General features: G+C 42.7%; 1 protein-coding gene across 1 annotated transcript in view; it reads right to left on the bottom strand.

Moving 5' to 3' along the window:
* SEC14L1 (SEC14 like lipid binding 1) overlaps window positions 1-23394 on the bottom strand; it is a 41484-nt gene extending 18090 nt beyond the window's left edge. The window contains exons 1-2 of the mRNA XM_066200373.1: window positions 23299-23394; window positions 21481-21572 (exon numbers count right to left, since the gene is read on the bottom strand). Coding sequence (XP_066056470.1) covers window positions 21481-21543 — 63 coding nt within the window. The 5' untranslated portion in view covers window positions 21544-21572; window positions 23299-23394. The remainder of the gene's footprint in view (window positions 1-21480; window positions 21573-23298) is intronic.
* Window positions 23395-24058: the final 664 nt, after the last annotated feature.

Genomic DNA, 24058 nt, shown 5'->3' with positions numbered 1-24058 from the left:
GTTTATCAGTTCACAGTTTTGTCCAACAACAGTCAGCCTAATACAATGAGCTCATTTCACACTTCTGAAAACGTAAAACTTCTTGCAATAATGCAGAGCTAGCAACAGCTTTGATTTTGGTTAAAGAACACAGTCATGTAAATAACTTTATCTCTTAAATAACTGACACACAGAGAAGATGGTATTAAATCAGACACAGGATAGTTAAGGATTTGGGATCAGTAAAACAAGTAAGAGGGTGTTATCCCCACTAGTTAACTTGTTGGATTTTGGTTCTAAAACCACTGTGGCTGGAGAATACAAGACAGCTCTTTTTTTTTCCCTTTTCTTTCACAATCTCTAATATATCTCTGCTTCTCTATGGCTTTTTGGTTTTTTTCTTTCCTTATGGGGTAGCAGTGAAGCAACTAATTCTTTAGCCTGCTTTCCAGATTTTGAATTCCTTCATTTTTGCTACTATCAGAACCTCATTTGCTTTGGTGAAGAGGTGGGATTTTGCAAGATGTCCCAGTGCAGAAGCTTAGATAAAGTAAATCTGAGAGAACATCATGAAATAACTCTTTAAAAGAGGTAAAATATCCACTCTGTCCTTGTAGATGATTTCAACTACTCGGAAAACAGCTGGGCTGCAGCACCAAGAGGGAGAGGGTGGGGAACAAAACAAGCAGCAGCTGCACAAAGTATGCAATGGTGGGGCTGGAACAGAAAAGGTCTCTTAATTCTCCCTTTAGAACAATTAAAATACTTCAGTTTATTACCAGTGTTCAAACCTAGTTTGAAGGCAGTGTTACTATGGTGACAGTGGTGTAAGGCACTGAAACAGTGTCAGCTTTTTTCCCTTTGTGCATATTTTTAAACCATTTTTGTAGCATGACTGTCCCGAGTTCATAAAGCTGCTCTGTAAGGCAGCAGAAGCGCAGCCAGAGAAGGGGTCACACACACTCCCTGCTCCAGACCTCATCTGTGCACAGCTGGTTGGGTTTGAGTGAAGAACAGCAATAATGCCTGGGCTCAGAGATGTGCGCACAACAGCAGGGACAGAGTATTAGTGTTGGAACACAATAGTCAGCACCGGCGGAGAAAATCTTACACAGCTCCGAGACAAAGGGAGGATGGGTCCTATTAACATGGAGTAAGAAGTTTCTTTTGTCCAACTGGTATGACAAAGAAGTTCTATTTCTTTTACCAGGCTCTTGCTCTGGACAGAAGGCTGTACATTTCAGTTGCTCACGAGTATCTCAACCCTCTCCCTGAAAAACTCTCAGCATTCTTTCTAAATTAATCTCTATTTTAACTGGAATGACTGTAGTTCAATGCTGTTAAAGCCAGGAAAGGAAAACATTACTAGAAGAAGCAGATTTTAGAAGTATTTCTGACTTTCAGATTGCTTTATCTAATACTTTTACTTTGAGGACCTTATGCTACAATTATTTTATAGACAGGAGAGCAGGGGCAGTAGGAATCTAATATTTTTCTCACTTTTTTCAAAGTCTTTTTTACATTTGGATGACAAGTTTTCCCCATCTGAACACCCCCCTCTATGCCAAAGCTTTTGCAATTCCCCTTCATTGCACATATTGACGCTTTTCTCATCTTAGTCCTCCAAACACTTCATGTTTGCGCTGTGAACACTTGCAATTCAAAGCATTACCTGCTCATGAGTGTTTGCTGAACTGTGAACAAAAAAATGTCCAAGAAGAATGTGTTGTTTTAAATGGCAAGACTGAATTGAATGTGTTCAGTTTGGAAGAGAATAAAATAATTATCTGCCAAAAGCTGGCAAGCTGAATGCTCATAGCAAAGCACTTGAGGGTTTCCAAGGAACTAACAGCGAGCCAGGATTCTTTCTCCCTAAAGAACATACACACAGAAAACTGTTCAGTCAATTTTACTGGGCTCTTAAACCAGGCTGGTTTTATTTCTTTATGTCCCACTGCCAATATATCCTTGTAATGCACCATTTCTCAGCACAGCCCAGTCTGAAGAAAAAGTGATTAGAGCAAACCATGGCCACATCAAAATATTTAATCTGATTCGGGCACGACTGTGTCTTCCACAAGGGACAAACTGCTCCCTTTCACAGAGCAGAGGGGGCAGGAAAAAGCTGCTGGAGGCTACAGGACACTGACACATCTTCCACCATGAGCCAACACAGCACAGGAATAAAACCTGTAATTTGTGGTACAACACAGCAAGAGCCACGTGAGTCAGAGCAGCACATGCATGGCCCAGACTGGAGCTATTCAAGGAGCACGAGAAGATTCAAGAAAGATCAAACGCTGCTTTTATTTTTCAAGAGAACTGAAGGGATTTTGCTGCGTTATTGAAGTGTTTTTGAACCAGAAATTTTGTCTCAAATCCAGCTTTGCAGACAGGAAATAACTGAACTGCATTATGCAGTATTCCTCCAGCAGGTTGATAATGCAGAGTTTATTATAAAATGTTGCCCTTTCCTTGTATGACAGCGTTGTGGTCAAAATTGAACAGATAAGTCTCTCTTCACAAATAAAATCAGATATTCCACACTCTTGTCTCAGTGTTCCGATTTCACTGTACAGATACAATCAAAGACAATTAGTTCCTCAAAAGAGAAGCAGCTGCAGAAAATCCTCAAGGGCTCCAGGCAGGAGTGAAAAGCTGCTGCTGTAGCACTAAATGCACCCAGCAATGGTGTATCGAGGAGGCGACACTGTTCCTGTTTTCCCCCTCACATTTAACACACAGGGTGTGACACGGAGCACAAGCCAAAAGCACAGATGTGCTCATCCTCAAAACTCTGCAGCTGCTGCTGGGCGTGACATGAAGTCACAACACCTCCGTGGCTGAGGCACCTGTGTACGGATCTTTCAAACAGTGATTCTGAGCCTGCATTTCTGCAGTTCCTCCGTAATGTTCGTTTACATTCCCCACGAGCCTCTGGAACATTTGTGTACTCTGATCCATTAGAAGCTGCATTGTGCATCAAGAAAAACACAGTCTGGTGAAGCAGCTTGAACCGCAAATTTAACTTTCTTAATGCATGTTAACAGCAAGAGCACTGACAAGCACAATTTCAACCAAAATAGCACTGTAATAAAGCTGCTTTTCCAACTGCTTCCCTTAGCAACTCAAGCTCAGAGTAGAGTCAAAATAACAGGATTTATTCCACTTCTATCCTTGCTAGTATTTCAGCTGAGTGTGAAGACATGAAAGCAATTCAGAAGTCAGACTATTTTAAACCCATTGCAGTCGTTTTTCATAGCCAAGGGAATTGTACTTGCTGCCGTAGCCCTTAAATTTTGGAATTCTAGTATCAGTATCAGGAAAAACAAGTTCCATTTAAAATACCACCTTTAAAACGGCACTTAGGTATGATCCCCAACCCGGTTTTCAAAGATTTCTGGATTTTTTTTGCTTCTCAAACCATGCCTAGGGCTAATAAAATACCTTGATAATAAGCATGTGCTCAGTCCTCAGTAGGGAGAGTCATGCATGCAAATAAATTACTCAGCTTCTCTGGCCAGATTAATATATTCCCAGTCTCCTGCCTTCAAGGACAGGGATTATTTAGTTCATTAAATGACTCAAAACTAACTTCTACACTTAAAAGAGGAAAAAAAAAATATTCCAAGCAATCTTATGCTGTGCTGTTCTAGTAGGTGAATCCTCCAAACAGAAATTCTAACCTGGTGAAATACAGAGGAATTTCAATTACCATTTGGAAAACGAAGCATACTGAGTGCTTTAACAGCTTAATGGCATGAATCAAGCTGTTAAAATGTTTTATTTCTTTTTGATGTTTTCAGTCTGAAACTGCTGGCAGAGCAGCATTCCAAGAGCAGCACCACATCCTCCAAGGACACCTCAAGAGAACCCATGAACAGATTCATCCTGGCAGTCCAATCTTGTCTGCAGCACTCGGTGCTAACTTTAATTTCTGCCTGCAGTGCCTGACCATGTGTGGGTAACAAAGTGCAAGTGCATCCCAAAGTTCACTGCGCTCCCCTATCCACTTCCAGCATGTGGGATTTCTGAATTTTTCATAAACACAAGAAACAAGAAGGGTCACTCAAGCAGGATGCTGCCCTGGCTCCACAGGCTGCATTCCAGCAGCCTGATCATTCCTGCAGAGCACTGTATCCCTCCCTCCCCTTGCATTAGAGCACTGCAGATCAATTGGAAAAGCAGAGACTCATGGCAGAGTATAACCAAGAGATTTCAAATTCTTGGCAGCTGAACTTGGAAAGAAACAATTCTCGATGAACTCTCACAGATCAGCAAATAACTTTTCATGCCCTGTATTCTGCTGTTCAGAGCTCCCTTTGCCATCCATGCATATGTATAAAAATCATGACACTTGTTCAAAGCAGTATAAAAATCGTGAGACTTGAACAAAGCAGTGTGGTCTCGGTGCCAGTGTCTCTGAGGGATCTTAGCTCACATGGGAGTGATCAGCCCGGGGGCGTGTGTGCAAGAGAGCAGCAGATGGTTACAGTGGATACACCTCAAAAAGCTCCAGAAATAGGGTTTATGATAAGGTAACACTCCCAGGCACTGGGAAAAGGGAACGTGAAGCAAACTGCACGTTGGAGAAGCACAAACATGTTTAGCACTCAGGTAGTCAGCTCTCTGGGAAGAACAAGTCTCTGGAAGGACAAGTCCTCCAAGGACACGCTCAGGGTCCCAGCCAGGCCCTGCTCCCAGCAGCACAGTCCCCTTGGCTTTGTGCAGTGACCTTCCCCTCAGAGCAGCTCTTCCCTTGCTCAGGAGGCTTAAGTGGTTTTTCTCTCCACAGTGTTTCCACTTCATTAAATGCTCTCATTTACAAAGATAGGAGTTATTCTCTTATTGCTGGGAAACAAAGGCTGCTTGGCAGGCACTCGGTTCTAGAACTCTCTCTGGAAAAGATGGAGAAGGCTTTAGTTACACAGACCACAGCTGAGGCTTGTGGGGACTACAGACAAGCCAGCAGGAGAGGCAGGGTCAGACCTGTCAGTGAGTGGCTGTGTATCATCTAAACAAAAATTTCCTTTGTGTACCATCTCTGGTCCTTGACAAATACGAGGTTGTTAAACAGTCCTCTGACTTCTCTGTAAATCTGAGCAGTCTATGCCAACAAAATATGACTAGTCAGAGAGTAAAGAACACTACAACTTACCTTAAAAGGGGAAAAAAAAAAAGAGTTTAAACCTTCCATTGCAATTTCTACCTTAAAAAAGTGTTTAAAAGTGTCCTATTTGAACCCTATTAGAACAAATATATCACAGCTTTTCCAGCAAGATTCACCAGTGGTGAACCTGCTGGCTATCAGAGCAAGATCAACAAACAAAATGTTTGCTTAACAATTTATCGCTGAACTGGATTAAGCAATTAGAAAGTTCATTGGGAAATATCCTGTGTAAAAGCAATTTGAATTAAAAATTATAACCTGAAAGAGAGCTACTGCAGAGATTTTAAATATTAAGACAAATGAAGGAAGCAGCAAGCATTCATTAAAAAGGAAGGCTCTGTTTCATCTTGGTTTGTTAAAAAAAAAAACCTCAATCACAATGCCCCACATTCAAATATACCTTTGTTTAAATACATTCATTTTGCAACAGGAAAAAGCTCTTCCACTCCATGCAGAGTAGAATTCCACAGAAGAGAGGAAAATCCTGCCTTTCCAAGCAGTGCTGTACTTGGGCAGGCTGTGAAGAGCAGAGCAGGCGCCATCCAGCCGTGCAGGCAGCTCTGAGGGCAGGGCTGCATTCCCAAGGATTCCCAAAACGAGAGCTGATATTCACCTGGCAAATGCAAGTGGTCCCTTAATCTAAGCTACAGGAAAAAAAATGCACAATTCTCCTTTCTCCCCATCACACTTCCCTACAACTGTGTCCTGACCTTATTTAATGTGTCCCTCTTGTATCCTCCCTCCATTACAGTCCAAAAAAGCATTTTACCCTGGAGTGGCAGGAGTCATTCTGAAACACAATAGATTGTCTTCACTCTTTGTTCCCTGGTACAATGAAACTTGGCAATCTAAGTATTAATGATGGCTATTAAGTGTATCCAAGATAAAATAAATAACCCTTCTGTAAGTTACACCAAAAAATCAATAGGACAAGTCGATATCCGTAAGACAAACATTCTGCTCCATTTTAGAGACTAAAGAGTTCCTGTGGTAAACAGGAGTGTAAGAAGTGACCTGGAACTTTCTAATTAAATGATCTTTAGTGCATTAAGAGTGTAAGTTTACAGTACTGTTCATATCCAGTCTTCCAAAGTAAAGCATTCCCAAGTAATTGTCCAAAATGGCCCAACTCCTTCTACTTCGCAGAAATACAATCCTGCCTGAAAGTTCATAAACAATGGAGTCAGTCTAGAATTTTCATAAAGAGGCTGTGAAAGTTTTATATAATTATGCATCAAATCCTTGGACTACAATTACAATGGCTTTTTTGTTTTTGAAGTTCTGGGGTTTGTCCTTTTTTTTTCTTTTAATAGACCACACAAACACATTATTATAAAATCAGACAAGTCCTAACAAGAATCTACTTTGCACAGATGTTGTTCATGAGTTGTAATTGAAGGTTAATTATTTCTCAAACAGCAAGAGAAGCAATCTTAAAAAACAGCCTTGGATGTTCTCCAAGACAAGAGATCAGAGCTTTCAGGTGGAGTATCTGGGAAGAGAAATTGTCAGGGGTTCAAAAACTTACTGCAGCATGATATTCAGATTCCTCAAATGCTTTATTTATGATACTGCACTGAAGTGGTGCTCAGATTTACAGCCCAGGTCTACATCTATTCTTCTCAGAAGATCCAGGAGAGACTTCCCACACTGGATGAGTCCTGACCTCCCAGACATTACAGGGCCCTGCACAGTCTCTAGGCACTCCCTGGACTTCCAACACCCCCGGCTGTTAAATAACCCGTGCTCTAAGCTGCCCTTACACTCTACAAACACTGAAGGTCACTGCAGAAACCTTTGCATTTACACCACCAGGGCTTCCCTGGGCCTTGTTCAATCATGGAGTGATACAAGGACTTGTTCTTTCCAGTATCCTTCTCTCAAGAAAGCATCTGAAAGCAGAACTGGCTTAGCAGCCAGCAAACTGAGCTTCCTCAGCTGACCTCTCCTTCTGTGGAATGGAAATGAAATTCCTGAGAAATTCTCTATGAAAGCAGGAGCTGAGGAAAATGAAGCCATCTGTAAGCAGAGGTGAATAAGAAAACATTTCTTTTCCTGGCATTTACCAAAGCCATTAAATCTTGCCCTCAACAGCTCCTCTGTCACTCAGGAGTCCTGCATGGAAGAAAAGGTTTTATTAAGTGTACAGAAGAGCATAATCCCTGCTTGTCTTTCTCTTCTCTTGGTGCCTATACTTGTTTAAGGAGTTCTCTTGATTTAGTCAGGTTTCACTGAAAAGGATTTCAGGCTCTACACTGCCATGAACAACCCACTTGTGCCTTGCAAAAGTCTATAAAGAACGAGGAAGAAAGGATGAGCAGATTTATTCCAATACATTTAAATTTACCCCAAGCTTAACTCTATAAAGCCTCAGATTTTATTGCTTCCTATAAAAAGAAGAGGGCAAGACTGCTCTGTCCATTTTTACATTTAGCTGTATTAGAAGCCCACAGTACTTTCAAGTTAAGTAAATACCCAGCTAAGTTTCTTGCACATTTCAAATAGACTCTACCTGTTAAAGTGATCTTGTCTTCAGTGGATGTCAGGGCTGAACAAACAATACCTATTTGCTCTACCAAATAGGTTAACAGCCCTGCCACATGCCAAGCAGGCAATTTGCTGCTCAAACCCTAGAAACCCAGCAAGAAACCTCCCAGCTTCACATCCATTCTGCAAATTCCTGAAAACAATGAGGACATTGCCCATAACCACTAAAAAATAACCCAGCATACAGACCAAACTCAAATTCAATAACTGCTTTGTGATCTTGTATGAACGGCTTTGATTCAGTAAATTAAAAATCTCTATGGAGACAGGAAACAGCAGAGAAGTTATTCTTGTGCTTTGGCTCCACTCAGTTACTCTGAGACCATTAAAATTTAGAGACAATTTTTCTTCTTGGTTCCTCGCTTCAAACAGCACTTACCACCACTCATCCAGAACATCAGGGATGTGCATGGGGAAGCAAAACAACCTTTCAGAACAGAGACAGAACAGAGCTTTATCTCCACACAGCTCTGCAGACACAATCCAGGCTACTTCACACCTATTTAATCTCTTCCAAGTCTTTCTTCTGCAGTGCAAAAGCAACAGCTTCATGTTAATTTTTAGGCATAACCATAGTTGGTACACACAGCCAATCACAAAAATCATGAAATACCACTGACATGGTGTTATAAAGGAAGCTGGAGCTCACAGAGTGCTGCTTACACGGCACATCACACACCACCTTGGATTTCTGAGAGCAGGACCTTCCATGTGTTAAACTGCTACAAAGCACTTCCATGCAAAAGGAACTGCATCAACACACAAATATGGCATTTCTGTTCCTCTCTGTGGTTCAGGCAGCATTTCCATGGTTACAGTGTTGATCACTTACTGGCGTTAATTACATTACAGATCCAGACCTAATGCATAGCTTGGCATTTTAAACAGTCCCAAAGGCAACCCTGCAGGCCAGTTCTTGTAACCTGGCTTTGAGTCCCGACCATTGAACCAAACCATCAACCCAGCACTGCCCAGCCCACCCCTGAAAATACCACACTACTCATTACATCCTCCAGGTCATTGCAAAATGTCACTGAAACCGGGCAGATCTCCAAGGAAACTCAGCACAGCATCCACACCATCTTCCCAAACTTTGGTACCCATTTGAGTTTGTCTTGCTTGAGTTTAAACTTCTTTCCTTTGAGGCCATCACACAGAGAAAGCATCAAGAATCTACCAAAACCAAAACATTCTTACTGCACAAAACACGACCCCAAACCACGTGGGCTTTGGGACATCATTTCAGTTGTCAATCAAAGGACACTGCAACAAATTCACCGGGCGGTGTTGCACAGAATCCTTTGGAGAAATTCAGGCTAAGAATCAACTAGATAGGATTATACATATTAGTATCACTTTCATGAACAGAATTTAAAACTAATTTTCTGTTGCTGTTAAGTTACAGCAGACATCAAACCCTGCCTACTATCAAAAAGATAGTAACAATTTCAGGGGGAAAAAAAAAATCCTTGTAGTGATTTAAAAAGTTTACACGCATTTCAGCGTTTTAGATTACATTCTCTGCAAAGTAAATGCCAAGCAAAGAAGGGTTTATTTTTCTACCAGCACACAAACCAGAAATCAAAAGGATTTCACAGGCAGCTTATTGAAAGAATGCTTCATTTAGACAGCACCTACAACTAACTATTAGTAAAACACTCGGCTTATCCAGGGAAATACTTGACAATATATGTCCATTAAACATTCTTGACAAATCTGAGTTATACTAAAAAAAGCATAGCTTCACTTAAGAGTGCTCAAAAGCATAAGCAAGGAAGGGGACAGAAGAAAAGTCAAAAAGCAAGAGCAAAAAAAAAGAAGTTTCTGGGAGACAGGAAGGTCTGCAGCAAACTTCCTCTGTATGGCAGCATAAATGTGTTGGCTACAGAGCTAAGGAATCTCAGCCTCAGTGTTCAGGGTTTTCAAGCATGCATAAAATTACTTTAATACTTTAATATTTAATTAAAATAATTTAGGCCTTATAAATAAAGCAGGAGATTCAGAACAGGTTATGAAGCAATCTTCTAGATAAGTGGAATTTTACTGGTAGTTCACTGCTGAGTTATTCAGCTGTGGTCACCAACTTAGCAAAGCAAGCAAAGAGCCTCTTTCTGCACCACAAAGAAACAGCCAGACACAGAAACCTTAATTCTCATCAGGGCTGTGACCAGTCAATCCACCCATGCAGGCTCTTTCTACACAGATCACTACTCTATCCCCCTCAGTGCACCCTTCCTATGCCACATCTGGGCATTTTCCTTTCACAAAAGTGCTCAGAGAGAAGTCTTACCAGCAAAATTACAGTGGCCTGATGTTGCATGGAATGACACTGGAAGGGAACTGGCTCCTAACTACTTAAGAACCACTCTGCTGCACACAGAGATTCCATCTTCTTCCAGATAAAAAAATTAAAATTTTGATGATTTAATGCAATTTTATTCAAAGTTTTGATGCAAAAGGAACACAAATTCAGTAAGTGGAACAAACCAGGGATAAAGGATGAGACCTGAAGAAAAGGGCTAACATTCTGTCTTCCATCTGTAAAAGACGATCTTCAATAACCACAGACACGCCTCAATATAACTTCAATTTGAAGAGTGGTTACTTTAAGACAGATCTGAGTCATCTGTGGTTTGCTTAAATAAATTTGCACAGGTGGAATTGTGTAATAATTGATTCTTGTATGGCAGCCTAAATGTCCATCTTCAGAGGGCACCTTAATATGAGGGAGGAGAAAGTGGACAGCCTGTGGAGGAGCTTGAGTTACATCTGCTTTGCCTTCCAGGCACACACAAGAGAATCATTAATTCTCTTCCTCCCTTTGGGAAGTCCAGAGAGGCCAAAGTGCCCAAGTGCCACTCCGCTAAAGAGTGAGCAAGCCAAACTTCAACTGCAGCCTCTGCACAATCTCGAGACACGAATCTCTAAAATGAGAAGCTGGAATAGAGAAGCTGGGCAAGTAGCAGTCCTTCCTCAAGAAAAACCAAAGGTTAAGGACAGAAAACCCAACAACCATGCTGAATGCAAATAATTTTAATCTTCCTTTCCTTTGGAGTGAGGTAGGAAAGCCTGATCATTCAGGTTAGGCTGGCTTATGACTGAGAGACCAAAATCAAATTGCTGGTTAGAAAACAACTGACATTGCTCTGGTCTAGACTGAAGGTGGGTGCTCCAAGCTGCTCTTCAGATCACACAGTTCCTACCTGGCCTCGTGGGGGCAACAGCAATACCAGATGGACTTGCAATGTCACTGTAACTTGTTTGTATCAAAGGCATTTGCAAAACTATTCTACATTCAGAGAAAAATGCCTGCCCTGCCCCTGTTCCAAGCAAGACAGATGGAAATCAGTCTGGCCCAGAAGCCACGTAGCTCCGGGCACAACACTTTGTTTGACAGAATGCGCCCTGCAATTAAAGTCAACTTCAGTAGTTCCTACGAGAGGAAACTTGGCTTCTGACCCCAATTGCACAGGACACGACTGTTTTGGCTCAAGGTTAAAGCACTCTGGAGAAGAGGCTGACCTCCAAAAGAGCATCACAGCAAAGGCTGGCGACAGGCCAGGGAAAGCTTAAATGCCTGGAGACCGACATGTGATTACGGAGGAATGGGAGCTATTCCCGAGCACTTCCTATTTCTCTTCGACACTGGCAATACACAGCCCTTTACATAACACAGGAACATATCTTCCTGTGAATTTTTTAAGAGACACACATAAAACCAACAGTAAATCATTAAGCTTGTCCTACCGTTTCTTCTAATTACCATTCCTTGTCTTACAGCAGCTGAACAATCACAAGCATGCTCCGTGTTGCCAACAGGCATTTCACAGGCACGGGGTATTGTCACACTGAAAGCAGAACTTGGTGCTTGGCTTCCCTTTTCCTTTTCCAGTTAACGAAATTGCATGCCTGGTTCCTCTGCAGTCAGTTTTTTAAAATTCAGCTGCAATCCCACTGTGTCCACTGAGGATCTATTTTTAGAGCAGTCAGATATTCCTTGCTGCTCTATTGTACCACGCTCAAGTCTCACTTTTATGAGTCCTATAATTAGTATTCGTCACTTGTTTGGTCTTAGAATCACAGACACTTTCAATAAGAAGGTCTGTTACAACATGTTTAACATCTGGAATATGTTAGGCTATTTTAAATAAAATTATTACTGCGCAGACAAAATCTAATTTATGAGTGGAGGAGGACAGGATGACTACAGCAGTGCTACAGTGTGGGCTCAGAATACCTCATTAAACCATTGCCTGAGAGGTTAAAGACTTGTACTACCACAAGGAAAAAAAGTCTCCAGATTTCCCCCTCCCCGCCATGAAGGTTCAGTGGAACAGGTTTGACTTCATTGCCTCAGACTTCACCCACCAGGTTTTCATATGGCCCAGAGGCAACTGGCCTCTAAGCACTGCACCAGTGATTTCACTCTTCCATGACTATCATTAGGACAGTGAGCTTCACCAGAAGAACACAAAATTCAAGATAAATAGCAAGGCCTTGGTTTGGCTTTTGGACCAGGAAAATAGCAACTTCCAGGTAGAGAGCAGCCCTATTCTGTTAAGCAAACCAATTTAGAAGTTTTAAGTACATCGTTTAAAGTCTTGACCATTGACAAATGACAACGGAATGCCATCGAAATGCAGCATGGTAGGTTCTGGAGCCTGCACACTTTTTTATCTCAAGCTAGAAAGTGTAACAAAAAAATACCTTTAACATCCATGTCTGAAGTATCAGGAGACCCTCAAAATGGTAAAAAACTGATGGTGGAAAACCAAGAGTACAGAGCAGCAGTTCCTCATGTGAAATCAAACTACCGAACTAAGACTAACCACCACCATGAAAATGAGTCATTTAAGACCTGAGGGAGGAACCTGCCAGATCTAAGAGGGCAGGCAGCACAGAGAGCCTGAGCCAGGCTGTGCTGCCTCTCCTGACACAAGGAGCAGGAGGCGTGAGGCTGAGCAAGCTCTGCCAGGCTCAAGGGAAAGGATCCATCTCGTGTCATGAAGCACCAGCTCCTGCTGGAGAGTGTCACCACAGAGTTCTCTGGGCTCCAGAAAGGAATTGGGAGCACAAGAAATCAAGCACATGAGATGTTATTCCTGACAACGGCACATTCTGGACCAGAAGGGCTGTCAAGACACATTGCTGGAGGATGAGAGAGTATCCTAAGAGAGTGTTACCATATGTTTGTCTCATTCCTGTCCTCCCCCCTGCAGGCAGATACTGCCCTTGGCCCCTGCCTGAAAGGCAGCACAAGCTAGAGAGGCCTCATGGTGCAATCCAGTTCTGTGCTTCTCATCAAGAGACAGAACAAAAATCCAAATTCATCATCCAGATATCAATAACAAGGTAATACCAGTGCAAGGTTCATCACTGGCATGGTACAACTTCTGCACTGCACCCCAATAAAACGTAGACAGAAAGCACAACCTAGCTTCAAAAGATAAGCCAATTAAAAAAAACTCAAAAAATAAAATTAAACTAATAGATCAGACAATCACTTCTTTGTTCTTCACCCTCCTTTAGAGCAAAGAAAGGCAAACAAAAGCATGAATCAGTTTAGTCAACACAGAACAAACAAGTTCAAGTGAAATTGCTTTAAATCCTGTTCATTACAACTTCAGTGGCTGCACCATGCACACCATGAAACACTTCAATAGAAATATGTAATTTCATAGAGCCTTGAATTTCATAATGAAGAACTTATCTACAAGCCAGTGAATTGCACAGCAAAGAGAGTTTTGCAAATTATACAGTATAATTTACACATTGAATGAAATAGCCTGAAAAGACCATCCTCTGGAAAGGTTCCTGGTATGCTTTAACTGGACAGAATGTCTGTGGCATTCGAATTTTACACTCAATGAAGGGACACAATGCACACAAGAAAGGAAGTGCTCTCATCAGGAAGCTGTTCCCTTCTGCTGTGCCATAAACAACTCGAAATGGCACAGTGCCACCCTGACCATCACCAGGGAAATACTCATTTTCACAAAATGAGATCTCTTATTGTCACAGTGATATGATCTGATATTACAGCAGCAGTAGGCACGGCAGAAAGATCTCAGGCTGAGATGGGGAGGTTTGCAGTGTAGTTTTCAACTCCTGCACAAATTCATCTGCATAAATTCCAAAAAGCATCCGTACTCAAGTTATGAGAGTATCAATACCAACAAAATGAAAGCAGTTGCAATTATCCAGTAATCCATAACCCCACAGATTTAGATATTTAACTTCATCAATCTGACCATGACAAAACCTTGAAACAATAACTTAATAGAGCCCAAACATGTATAATTAGGAATTAAAATGGTTCAAATAAAAATTCATTTTTTCTGCAGAAGAGTAGCTTCTCTTCGCTCCCTCCCACGATCCCTCTGCTGTCGCCAGAGCTAAAGCTGGTAGCCCAGTGATATTTTTATTTTCATATTTCCTGATATATAGAACCCAAAAACTAATTATAATAAAGTAAAACCCAAGAGAAGTCCAAGATAGAAAATGCTCAAATGTGAAGTTTTATGCATGAATACAAAGCAAGGCAGGCAGCCAGGCCATCCACGTGTGACTGTGCTCCAGCACACAACACAGAAATTTTTAATTTTCATTTTTCTGAAGCAAGGAGAGAGCCCCCTTTATGCCAGAGCAACTCACAGAATCCATAACTCCAAGCCATTAAGTGCAATTTGCAAGTACTTTGCACTGCTAAATAATACCTGAACACTGCTGAATCAGGTTTCTAATGGCCCCTTCACTTACTGCTAGAGCAAGCTGGCTTCTGCATTTTTCAAACTGCAGATCCCTAATTATTTCCCAAGGGAATCCAGGGCTCTCGGAGTGCAACCCCAGTGACAGATGCCCTGCTGACTCCTCTTCCCTGCAGGCAGCTGCCAGCAGCTCACCCACAGCACGGGGGGACCAGCACCTGCTCCCACAGGGGTGCTCAGCAGCCTCAAGGGAGCCCAGCGAGGAAATCGGGCTGACAAGGAATTTACCTTCCTCTTTTTCCAAGGCAGCTCGGGCCCAGACGTGTGTTTGCAATTCAGCAAGAGCAGCAGCCTGCTGCATCAGCTTAGCTACGATGGGAAACCACGTATTGGTGCTATTTCTCTGACCCTGAGGAGGCAGAGGCCGTGAACCACAAGCTGAAAACCTCAGTGGACTGGGCTGCAGTCAGCATGACTCAAGCAAAAGCTGTGCAGAGAAAAGGCAAGAGCTTGAGAGCTGATCTCCAGTTGTGACGGCTCAGTGCTGGCCTGTGCTCCTTTGGCGGTGCCACCCCAGGCTGCAGTGGAGCCCGGGGGATGCCAGGCAGCCCTTCCAGCCACGCTGCCACCAGCGTGGGGCCTTGGCAGGGCTCTGATCTCAGACACCACTGACTGGCTGGTGATGCCTGAAACCAGCTGCAGTTTGATTGTGAGAAAGTCAAATTATTAAACTACCTGTAATAGGCCTTGCTTAACATTTTACACGAGCTGCTAACCTGACCTGTCTTAACTCTACCTCAAAAATGAAATTAAGTGTTAAATAATTCAGCTTAACATCCTAGTTCTTCACTTAGAATATATGCACAGTATTTTTAAAGTACATGAAAAACTACATGAAGACTAATTCACTTGGGAGAAAAGGAAATAGACCATTTAAGACCAACCTGTAATTAATTTCAACTTGAGCTAATTAACAGCTTTTCTTGCTTATTCTCGGAAGATTCGTTCTACATTCAGAATGCAACAGTTTAAAGATTCCATTGCTGGCCTCCTGCCAGGAGCACACCGACTCCAAAAGAAGCTCACAGCAAAAGCAATCCTGGTTACAACAAATAGCCCCTCAATTCTGGGTTCCACATTCTGAAGGTGCTTTATGGGAAGTCCTTGGGCAGCACAGACTGCCCAAGAAATATGGAAACACCTCATCCTGATCTCTAAGCATACATATCACTGGATATGTGGTTTTAATCAATGCCAAAAAAGTTCATCCATCTGTTTCCCGCAAAGTTTTGAAGGCTTTTACACACGTTTCTTACTATCTAAGCACACATTAGACCATGAGCATGACCTTATACCTTCTCTAGACTGTAACTGTAGAACCCTGAGTGTCCAGGACTCTGCAGGATGTGAAACCACCTCTTTCCTTCCAGATCCCCACATATTTCAGAGTTTTGTCTCAAAGACAACATCCCCTGGCTGGATCAACAGATCCGGAGCAGCACTTCACACCAGAGCTAAAACACCTGCAAAGGGTGAAAAGCTTGGAGTGCTTTCAGAACAAAACAGGGGAACTGTTTTGATACATATTTTCCTTCTTCTGACACCTTTCAGAGTGTGACAGTAGTGGTGGCTTAGCTTTTAAAGTGCAAAGGACTTGTTAAAAACTGACTCAAAGCTTTCAGAGCGAACAACAGAACTGCAGCTGTCAGCTACAGTCAGGTCATGTGTTTGCCCAAAAAAAAAAAAAAAAAACCAAACACGAAAAAAAAACAAAAAAAAAAAAAACGAACAAAAAAAAAACCCCCAAAAAATAAAAAAAAAAAAAAAAAAAAAGAAAAAAATCCAAAAAACAAACAAAGAAAAAAAAACAAACCCACCCACAACCAGGAAACCAAGCATGGAAATAGCTAAGCAGGTCATGAAATAACACAAAATAACACATAAATTGCACTGTTAGCAGGCTGCGAAGTCAATATTTTTCCCCTAGTGCTTAAGTGAAGTCTCCCATTTGTTACCCACAGCTCATTCCAAACAAGTGGTCAAATAATCATTTGTTCTTACACCATGTGTTAACACAGGAACCACCACCACCATCAACCAGCAGTGAAACTGCAGGCATTTAATATAAATTCAAAAATTCCACACAAAGCTCTGCTCCACCAGAGCTTTACCAACACATTTCCAACAGCAAATAAGGCTAAGTTTTCAACCAAGACAGGAAGCAAAGCAGATGAGACTCTGGGAGTTCTACAACAGAAGGGAAAAGAGCTCAGAAGTTTTGGGAGCAGACACTCAAGTTTATTCCCTTCCCCAGGATTTAAGTATCTGAGACAAATTCTCAGCAAAGTGCACTGCACCAGGGGAATAAAATACTTCTCTATACATTTAAAGCCTACTTTGTGGTTTCAAAAGCACTTGCAGAAGAGCTTCCTTTTTCTCACCAGTCTCTCAGCCCCTCTCCACATGATGTGTGAAATGCATTTTTTCCAGGAAAACAAAATGAGACTGAAAGGAATGAAAATGGCGAGTATTTATGAGCAGGTGTGGCACTTAGCTTGATACAGTTTGAATTTTTTTTAAAATTACTTTTCAAAGTAATAACTTTTATAGTGAAATAATAATGTACTGATGATCAAGAAGGTCATTACAATCTAGACCAAGAGATTATACTTTGATTTGTCAATCTGCAAGAACAGATAATTTTTTTTCTAATCGACTCTTATCACTGAAGCGTATTTTTCCCATTTACAAAGTTACTACTTACCTGTAATTTAGGGATACTTTAATTCATGAGATACACCTTAAAAACTATTTTTTAGATCTATAAAGATGAAGAGAGTCAGTCAGCCTGATGTCCAAAAGCAGCAAATTTGAGCCATTAAAATGATAATATAATCAAAGGCACTACACATTATACTTGCTAGGAAAGATTCATGCTTGAGATACTTCAGATATTCCATCAGAACAGTGGCAAAATGTGAGATCGATTTTTTAAAATTCACATTATTTCTGAAACTAAGCAATTTGTGACTGTAAATAGGACATTTTCTAAATGGGCTGAAGAGCAATACATTTTCCACAGAGCTTTCAGAAACTTAAAAAGAAGAATCCCGCTGGTCAATGGTTCAATCCAATGTGTGCTTTTTCAGACATCTTATTTATTTTCCATTTGCATAAATTCCACCCTTGAAATGCCATTGCAACTGATTATTCATTATTTAAATTTACTTTGGAAATTAAACTCAAGGGGAATTATCTAAAGTATGTCAGACTGAAAATGAGCTGCAAATCTCCAAAGTTAATTTTAGCTTCATGTGTGTTAAGGAAGATTCAAGTTCTTAACTGCCTTTTAATATTAAGAACTACTTATTCAGCAAAGTCCCTGTATTACTTTAAATGTAAACCTCTTTAAGCTAATATTAAAAAAAAAATGAATCTGTAATCTTTAGAAGTTTTCTAAAAGCAGCCTCTCAGTTTTTCTCCAGTATATTTAACCTTGGTAACTTGACAAGTGAGTCTAAGTAAACAGCCATTTTTCCACATTTCAGCTGCTTCCAGCATTACGTAAACGCTGAACAGGAGGAGAAGCAAGATTCTGTTCTGTCTCCTGAACAGCTGTGCAAGCTGCTGCTCTGCTCTGGGTGCTTTTTTAAATACATAACCACTAACACACAGAGATTCCAAGAAGTTAATTATGACAGATATTCCACAGAGCAGCCAAAAACCATCATGTCAGCTTTGGAAACTATTTGGTGAAATCATGTGGCCTGTGTTAGGTGTGTCAGACTAAAGTGCTGTAATTTCTAGTCTATGATTCTAGAATCTGTTCAAGTTTAGGAAATAGTTTCATTAAAAGATTTGCATCTTAAACATTATCTGAAACCACACAATTTGCCAGTGGAAGGAAATCTTCAAGGGAAGTCGCTTGTATTAGATTTTACACAGCTGGACTTCAATGATGAGGAAAGGGAGGAAGCTTTGAAGCAATGGATGTCACCACTCCCTCCCAGCCTGAGCTCCTCACCAATTCCCAGTTGGAGATAAGGGGTCATGCCTTAAGGATATTGTCATAGAGATATCTTAGGGTACAACAGATGAGTTTTAGATGTCAGTAGAGGAAGCTTAACAGAGAAACTTATTTTCAACACAAATTCAACCTAGGAGAAGAATTTTGACTCTTGTCTATTTCAGAAGTCTCTGTATCATAACTGCCTGCAAAACACTTTTGTCTTGACAATCCTGGCTTAGATCAAAGTAAGTGGAATTAAATTCAGGTTTTTTGTCTTAATATAGAGCTGCAGTCACCCTTCCCAGAGAGCAAAGTTCCCTGGGAACACACTAGAGCTGCATGAATGGAATGCTGATTGTGCTCCATTCTCCCTCAAGCACCTCTTGGAAACCCAGGAAGGGGAAAGTGGGCAACTCGGAAGTTTGCACTGTAAATGACCCACTCTGCAAGTGGCATTCACTCAGTGGCCTCTAGAAAAGAAGAATTCATGCTGATTTCTCTATCTGAAGGCTAATTACTAAGTTTGATTTAATGAGTTCCAATTTGGAATTGCAACACGTATCATCCAGGGAATCTTCCTAGTGCACAAGGGCTTCATTGACACTGCTGAACTTCAATACTGCTCCGGAGAAAGAATTACCTCTGGAGTTCCACAGAACACCCAGGGAAGAGAGGACAATTGGCCAAATAAAAATTTTAAAAGCACTCAGCACCTGAACACAAAGATGAGATCTCACACAAGAGCCAGGCTAGAAACAGTGATTTTTGTTGAGACAATTCAGCACACAGAACATTGCTGCCATGCTGACCAAAGTTTTCTCCAGAGATTTTTTACTGACAGATGAGTATCTCTGCATTTTTTTACTGACAGATGAGTATCTCAGGGTGTGGGTTTAAACCTCTGAGGACACATTCTCCCAAGGGCTTGGTGCAAATAAAAGAGTGACAAAGGAAAATCAAACACAACACATAAGTCATTTATTGGGTGCTTTAAATCCAAGCCTGGTACACGCCTGGTTTCAGAAGAGCTGCTGGCACTGTTAAAATAACATTATAGCACTTTTTTGGTTGAGAATATGCAACATAGTGCTTCCACTTTAGCGAGCATAGAACTTGACACAAGTATTCCTTCCAGAAATACTTCATCAACTTATGCAATCACTGTTCAACCAAGGGGAAACAGTAACAAAAACAGTAGCAAAAAGCATCAAGCTTGCATATACTGTTTATATTCCTCACAGAATTTGGCTCAGAGACTCTTGTAGGCACTTCAGAAAGTGCATGGACAGTTTGATGGATCACCAGCAGGAATTTTACAAGTTTTAAAAATCAGTAACAGCAGCAACATGGCAGGGAGAGGATGTTCATCCAGCGCTCACATTCTGAACGAGTACAAGTGATAACCCACTGTTCTGACACAGACTAAATAAATCAGATGCATTATTGCTCAGCTAAACTCCCAGTCTCAGAAAGGATCCTGTTTGGCCGTTTCCTTTTGTAAGCATTCTTCTCCTCTTCGTTAATTTTTAACTATTATTTGCAACTTAGTTGCATACCTACTACAGCCTCTTGCTCTCTAAAGAAAAGCTTTAAAGTAAGGGAAGACTTTATATTTGCTAAATATCCTTCAGATATTACTCCCAAGACACAGAACAGTTTGGGAACACTCAGTTAATACTAATAGTCAAAAGTGTTTTTAATTATACCCAGCAAAGCATGGTGGACAATTCTGATGTCAGCATTTTGACTCAAAATATCCTTGAACAAATAACTCAGGGGAAGAATTTTTGCCTTCAATTCAGCAGCAAGGTAAAGGCTCATCAGTTTAGCAAACAGCCAGGGAATTTCATTTAAGAAATTAATTTTGGCCGATTGATCTAAGAGCCAGTATAACTCCCCTGAAGGCTAAAGTTACAGACACCATCAAATTTCACTGGGAGATCACCTGAAGCCCAGCTGTCAGAGTTACTGAAGTCATAAAAGACCTTACACATATCACAGTTGGCTTCTTCACTGCTCAGCAAAATCACAACTCTACCTTGAAGTGTCTACAAGAGCAAGACCTAATGTGTAACACTGGAGGCAGCCTTAGGAATGAAATAAAAAGAAAAGCAAGTATTCCCTGTAGAGTGATCTAATCCTTTTTTTTTGACCTGTGACGGCAAAGAATCACTTCTGGAAGGAACCCTGCACTCCAAACCACGTGATCTATCTAAATATTTACACTCTGAGCACTATTAAAACTCTCCTCTGAAGCCATTAAACATAGTATTTTCAGCAAGCGAAATCAAACAATTATTATGTAGATTACAGTTCACTTTTAACTGTTTTTTATCAAGGAAAAGCTCCTTAATTGCTCTTTCTAACTTGTAAGAGCCCCACAGCTGTAGTTTCAATTGAGTATACTTTAAAATGTCAAATACCTACTTCCATTCTGTTTTCTAAAAGGAAAGAAAAGAGAGGGAGAAGAGGAGAGAGAGTAAAAAAAGGGAACCTAATTAAATTTCCTTCTTTTCATTACTATTTGTACCACTATCACACCAATTAGCAACATGTACCCAAAAGGCTTTTTGTCCATCCCTCTGGCCACCCTACCATGCTTTTTCCTCCCTTCCCTCAAAATGTTTCCAGTGTCCTTTTTCTCCCTTTTCATTCAGGAATATCCTTGCTTTCATGGCTTTCTCTGTGCTCTCAAATCCTGTAAACTCTACAGCAATGAAAACACAACCATAGCAATGTTTTAATCAGCATACATGACATTTCCTCCTGATCTAGAAGAGTCTGCCCCCACTAACCAACTTCCAGTACACTTCAATCCTACTTTTGCTCTAAACTTTCAAATACATCTGTAAACACTATCTAAACTTCGGCAGAAAAGGAGACCACATCATGTTAAACAAAAAACCACTCAGGCCAGAAAAGAAATCATTGAAACGTACAACTCTCATAGTTTACATTTTATTTTCAGCTTTGTATGTTCTACTGTATCTATCAAACAAAGCCCAGCCAGTACTCAGCAAGACAAGGAACTATCAAGAAGGAAATTACAGCAAAAAATTAATACTTACAGCCATAATTAACTCAAAAGGGTGTTTATACACCCGTACGGGGGACTGGTACTTCTGCACCATGGTGGCAGTTTAGTGAGATCAACTCAAACCTGAAAAAGAAAATTTTTAAAACCATCTGTCAGACGTAGGAAGCCATTTTCAATTTTCTCTTACAATTAGTCTGTGCGTGGTACCACGCTAGCAATTCCACAGGAAATCCTTCACAATTCCTTGACAACCTTTTTTAAGACCCAACAGGGGCCCTGAAAAGCTATATATATATATAGATATGTATTTCTGTCAGAACTGACTTATCATTTCTTCCAAGGACAACATAAAATTAGCACATTTTTAGTCCACTTTTAGTAACAACTCTTCAACATATTTTATGACTCTTTGTCAGGATGGTGACACTTCCTGTGCTGCTGCTGAGAACCAAACACTGACACATCCCAGCGACAGGCACAGAAGCATTACCCAGTCCCCCAGCATAGTATGTGGGCTGCCCTACTCAGAGCAGGGACTGGGCAGGAAAAAAAAAATACAGAAAGCACAAAAAGAGGTTTAAAAATAAGTGTTAAAAATGCTTGCTTGCAGAAAGAAGAAAAAAAAAAAAAGGATTACTAAAGCACACTGATGGATCAACTTGATCATCTTCCAGAAAATTGAAACTTTTGAGAGAGAAACTTAGGAGATAGATGGGGGAAAAAAACTTAGAGAGAAATTCCACTGTACAGCCAGAAAAGATTCACTGGCAGCACGGAGGGGAATTACTCCAAAGGCTTCGTGCCTGCTCTGTCCAGCAAAGTGCTTGACCCGAACTCTCCCGACCGCAATTTACGTTTATTGAAAAATTCTGGCAATAGCACTTCGCATATGAATCTCGGGCTGCGAGCCAGCCTCATTTTAGCGAGAAATGGGTTTGCTAGAGCAAGTTGGCTTCACTTTTCTGCCCGTAAGGCGCTGCGGGAGCGCTCCCGGCCCCGGAGCTGGGGCAGCGCGGCTCGGCGGCTCCGGCCGGAGCCAAGAACAACCCCCCGAGCCGCAGGAAAGTTCTCCGACATCCCAGCCCCGAGAAGAATTCACCCGTGACTACCCCGCTTTTTTTTTTTTTTTTTAAACCCACCCGAATCAGCACAAACAGCCGCAAACCCTCTCTAATCCCCGGACAAAAAGAGTTACACAACAAAGAAACTCCGCGTTCCTCCCGCCGCGGCGGAACCGGGACACCCCGGGAGGGGACGGGATGGGGGGACACCTGTGACAGCCCTGAGCGCTCCCGGAGGGATCCGGGACACTCCGGGACGGGACACCGGTGACAGCCCCGCAGCGACGGCGACACCCCGAGAGAGGAAGGGACACCTGTGACAGCTCCGCGCTGCTCCGGAGGGATCCAGGACACCCCGAGAGGGGACGGGATGGAGGGACACCGGTGACAGCCCTGAGCGCTCCCGGAGGGTTCCGGGACACTCCGGGAGGGGACGGGACACCTGTGACAGCCCCGCGCTGCCCCGGAGGGACCCGGCCACAGCCGCCCGCCCGGGGCGGCCGGAGCGCAGCGGCAGCGGCGCCGCCGTGACCTGCCCGAGGACCGCGACCCTCGCCCCACCATCACCACCACTACCACCACCACCATGACCATCACCATCATTACCACCACCACCCCCCCCCTCTACCAGGGCAGCGCCGACCGCTCCTCGGGGCTTCCCCGCAGCCAGCGCTGAGGAGCCGGCGGGGAGCGGGCGGACAATGGGAAAGTTGCCGCGGGGCAGGGCGACGGGGCTGAGGGACGCGGGGCGCGGGCGGGAGCCCCGGGAGGCTCCGCGCCGCTCTTACCGCTCGGAGCCGGCCGCGCTCTCCCCTCATGCCGCCGGGGCAGCGCCGTCCTGCGCGGGAGGGGCGCGCGCGCCGCCGCCCGTCGTTCGCGGTGCCGGGCGGGGGCGGGCCCCGCGCCTGCGCGCTGCCGGGGGCGGGGACGGGCGGGGCGCATGCGCGGTGGGAGGCGCGGGGTGGCCGGGCGGCCGTGAGGGGAGAGGCGATGGTGGAGGCGATGGTGGAGGTATGGTTGGGGTGGGAAAGGATCGGAGAGGGCGTCCAGTTTTACACCCTGCCGTGAGGAGGGACAGCTTGCACTAGATCAGATTGCTTCGGGCACTGTCCAGCTTGGCCTTGATACACTTCCAGCGATGGGGCAGCCACAGCTGCTCCGTTCCACTACCTCGCCACCCTCACAAAGAAGGATTTTTTTCAGATCTCTGATCACAGGATCAGTTAGGAGAAAAAGACCCTTTCACCGAGTCCAGCCTATGACCTAACCCCACCTTGCCACTTGGACCATGGCACTACGTGCCGCATCCAGTCTTTTCTTTAAACTTTCCAGGAATGGTGACTAAACAAATCTACACCTCCTCTCTGTCATTGTGAAGCCATTCCCCGTTGTCCTGTCACTACATGCCCTGGTAAATACTCTTCCCCCCATCTTTCCTGTAATCTGGGATGCCTCAAAGAGCTCTGTCTCACACCGTGTGTGGCTTAACTGTGATGTACTAAAAGTAAGAAATACAATTGTGGTTTTTACAGTACCAGAGTATCACAA

This window comes from Chamaea fasciata, unplaced genomic scaffold, assembly GCF_029207755.1.
Source record: "Chamaea fasciata isolate MVZ Bird 193981 ecotype frontalis unplaced genomic scaffold, bChaFas1.0.hap1 SCAF_19, whole genome shotgun sequence".
NCBI classification, from domain to species: Eukaryota; Metazoa; Chordata; class Aves; order Passeriformes; family Sylviidae; genus Chamaea; species Chamaea fasciata.
Note: the sequence above shows the minus strand (reverse complement) of the source record. Positions and strands in the feature narration are given on the sequence as shown.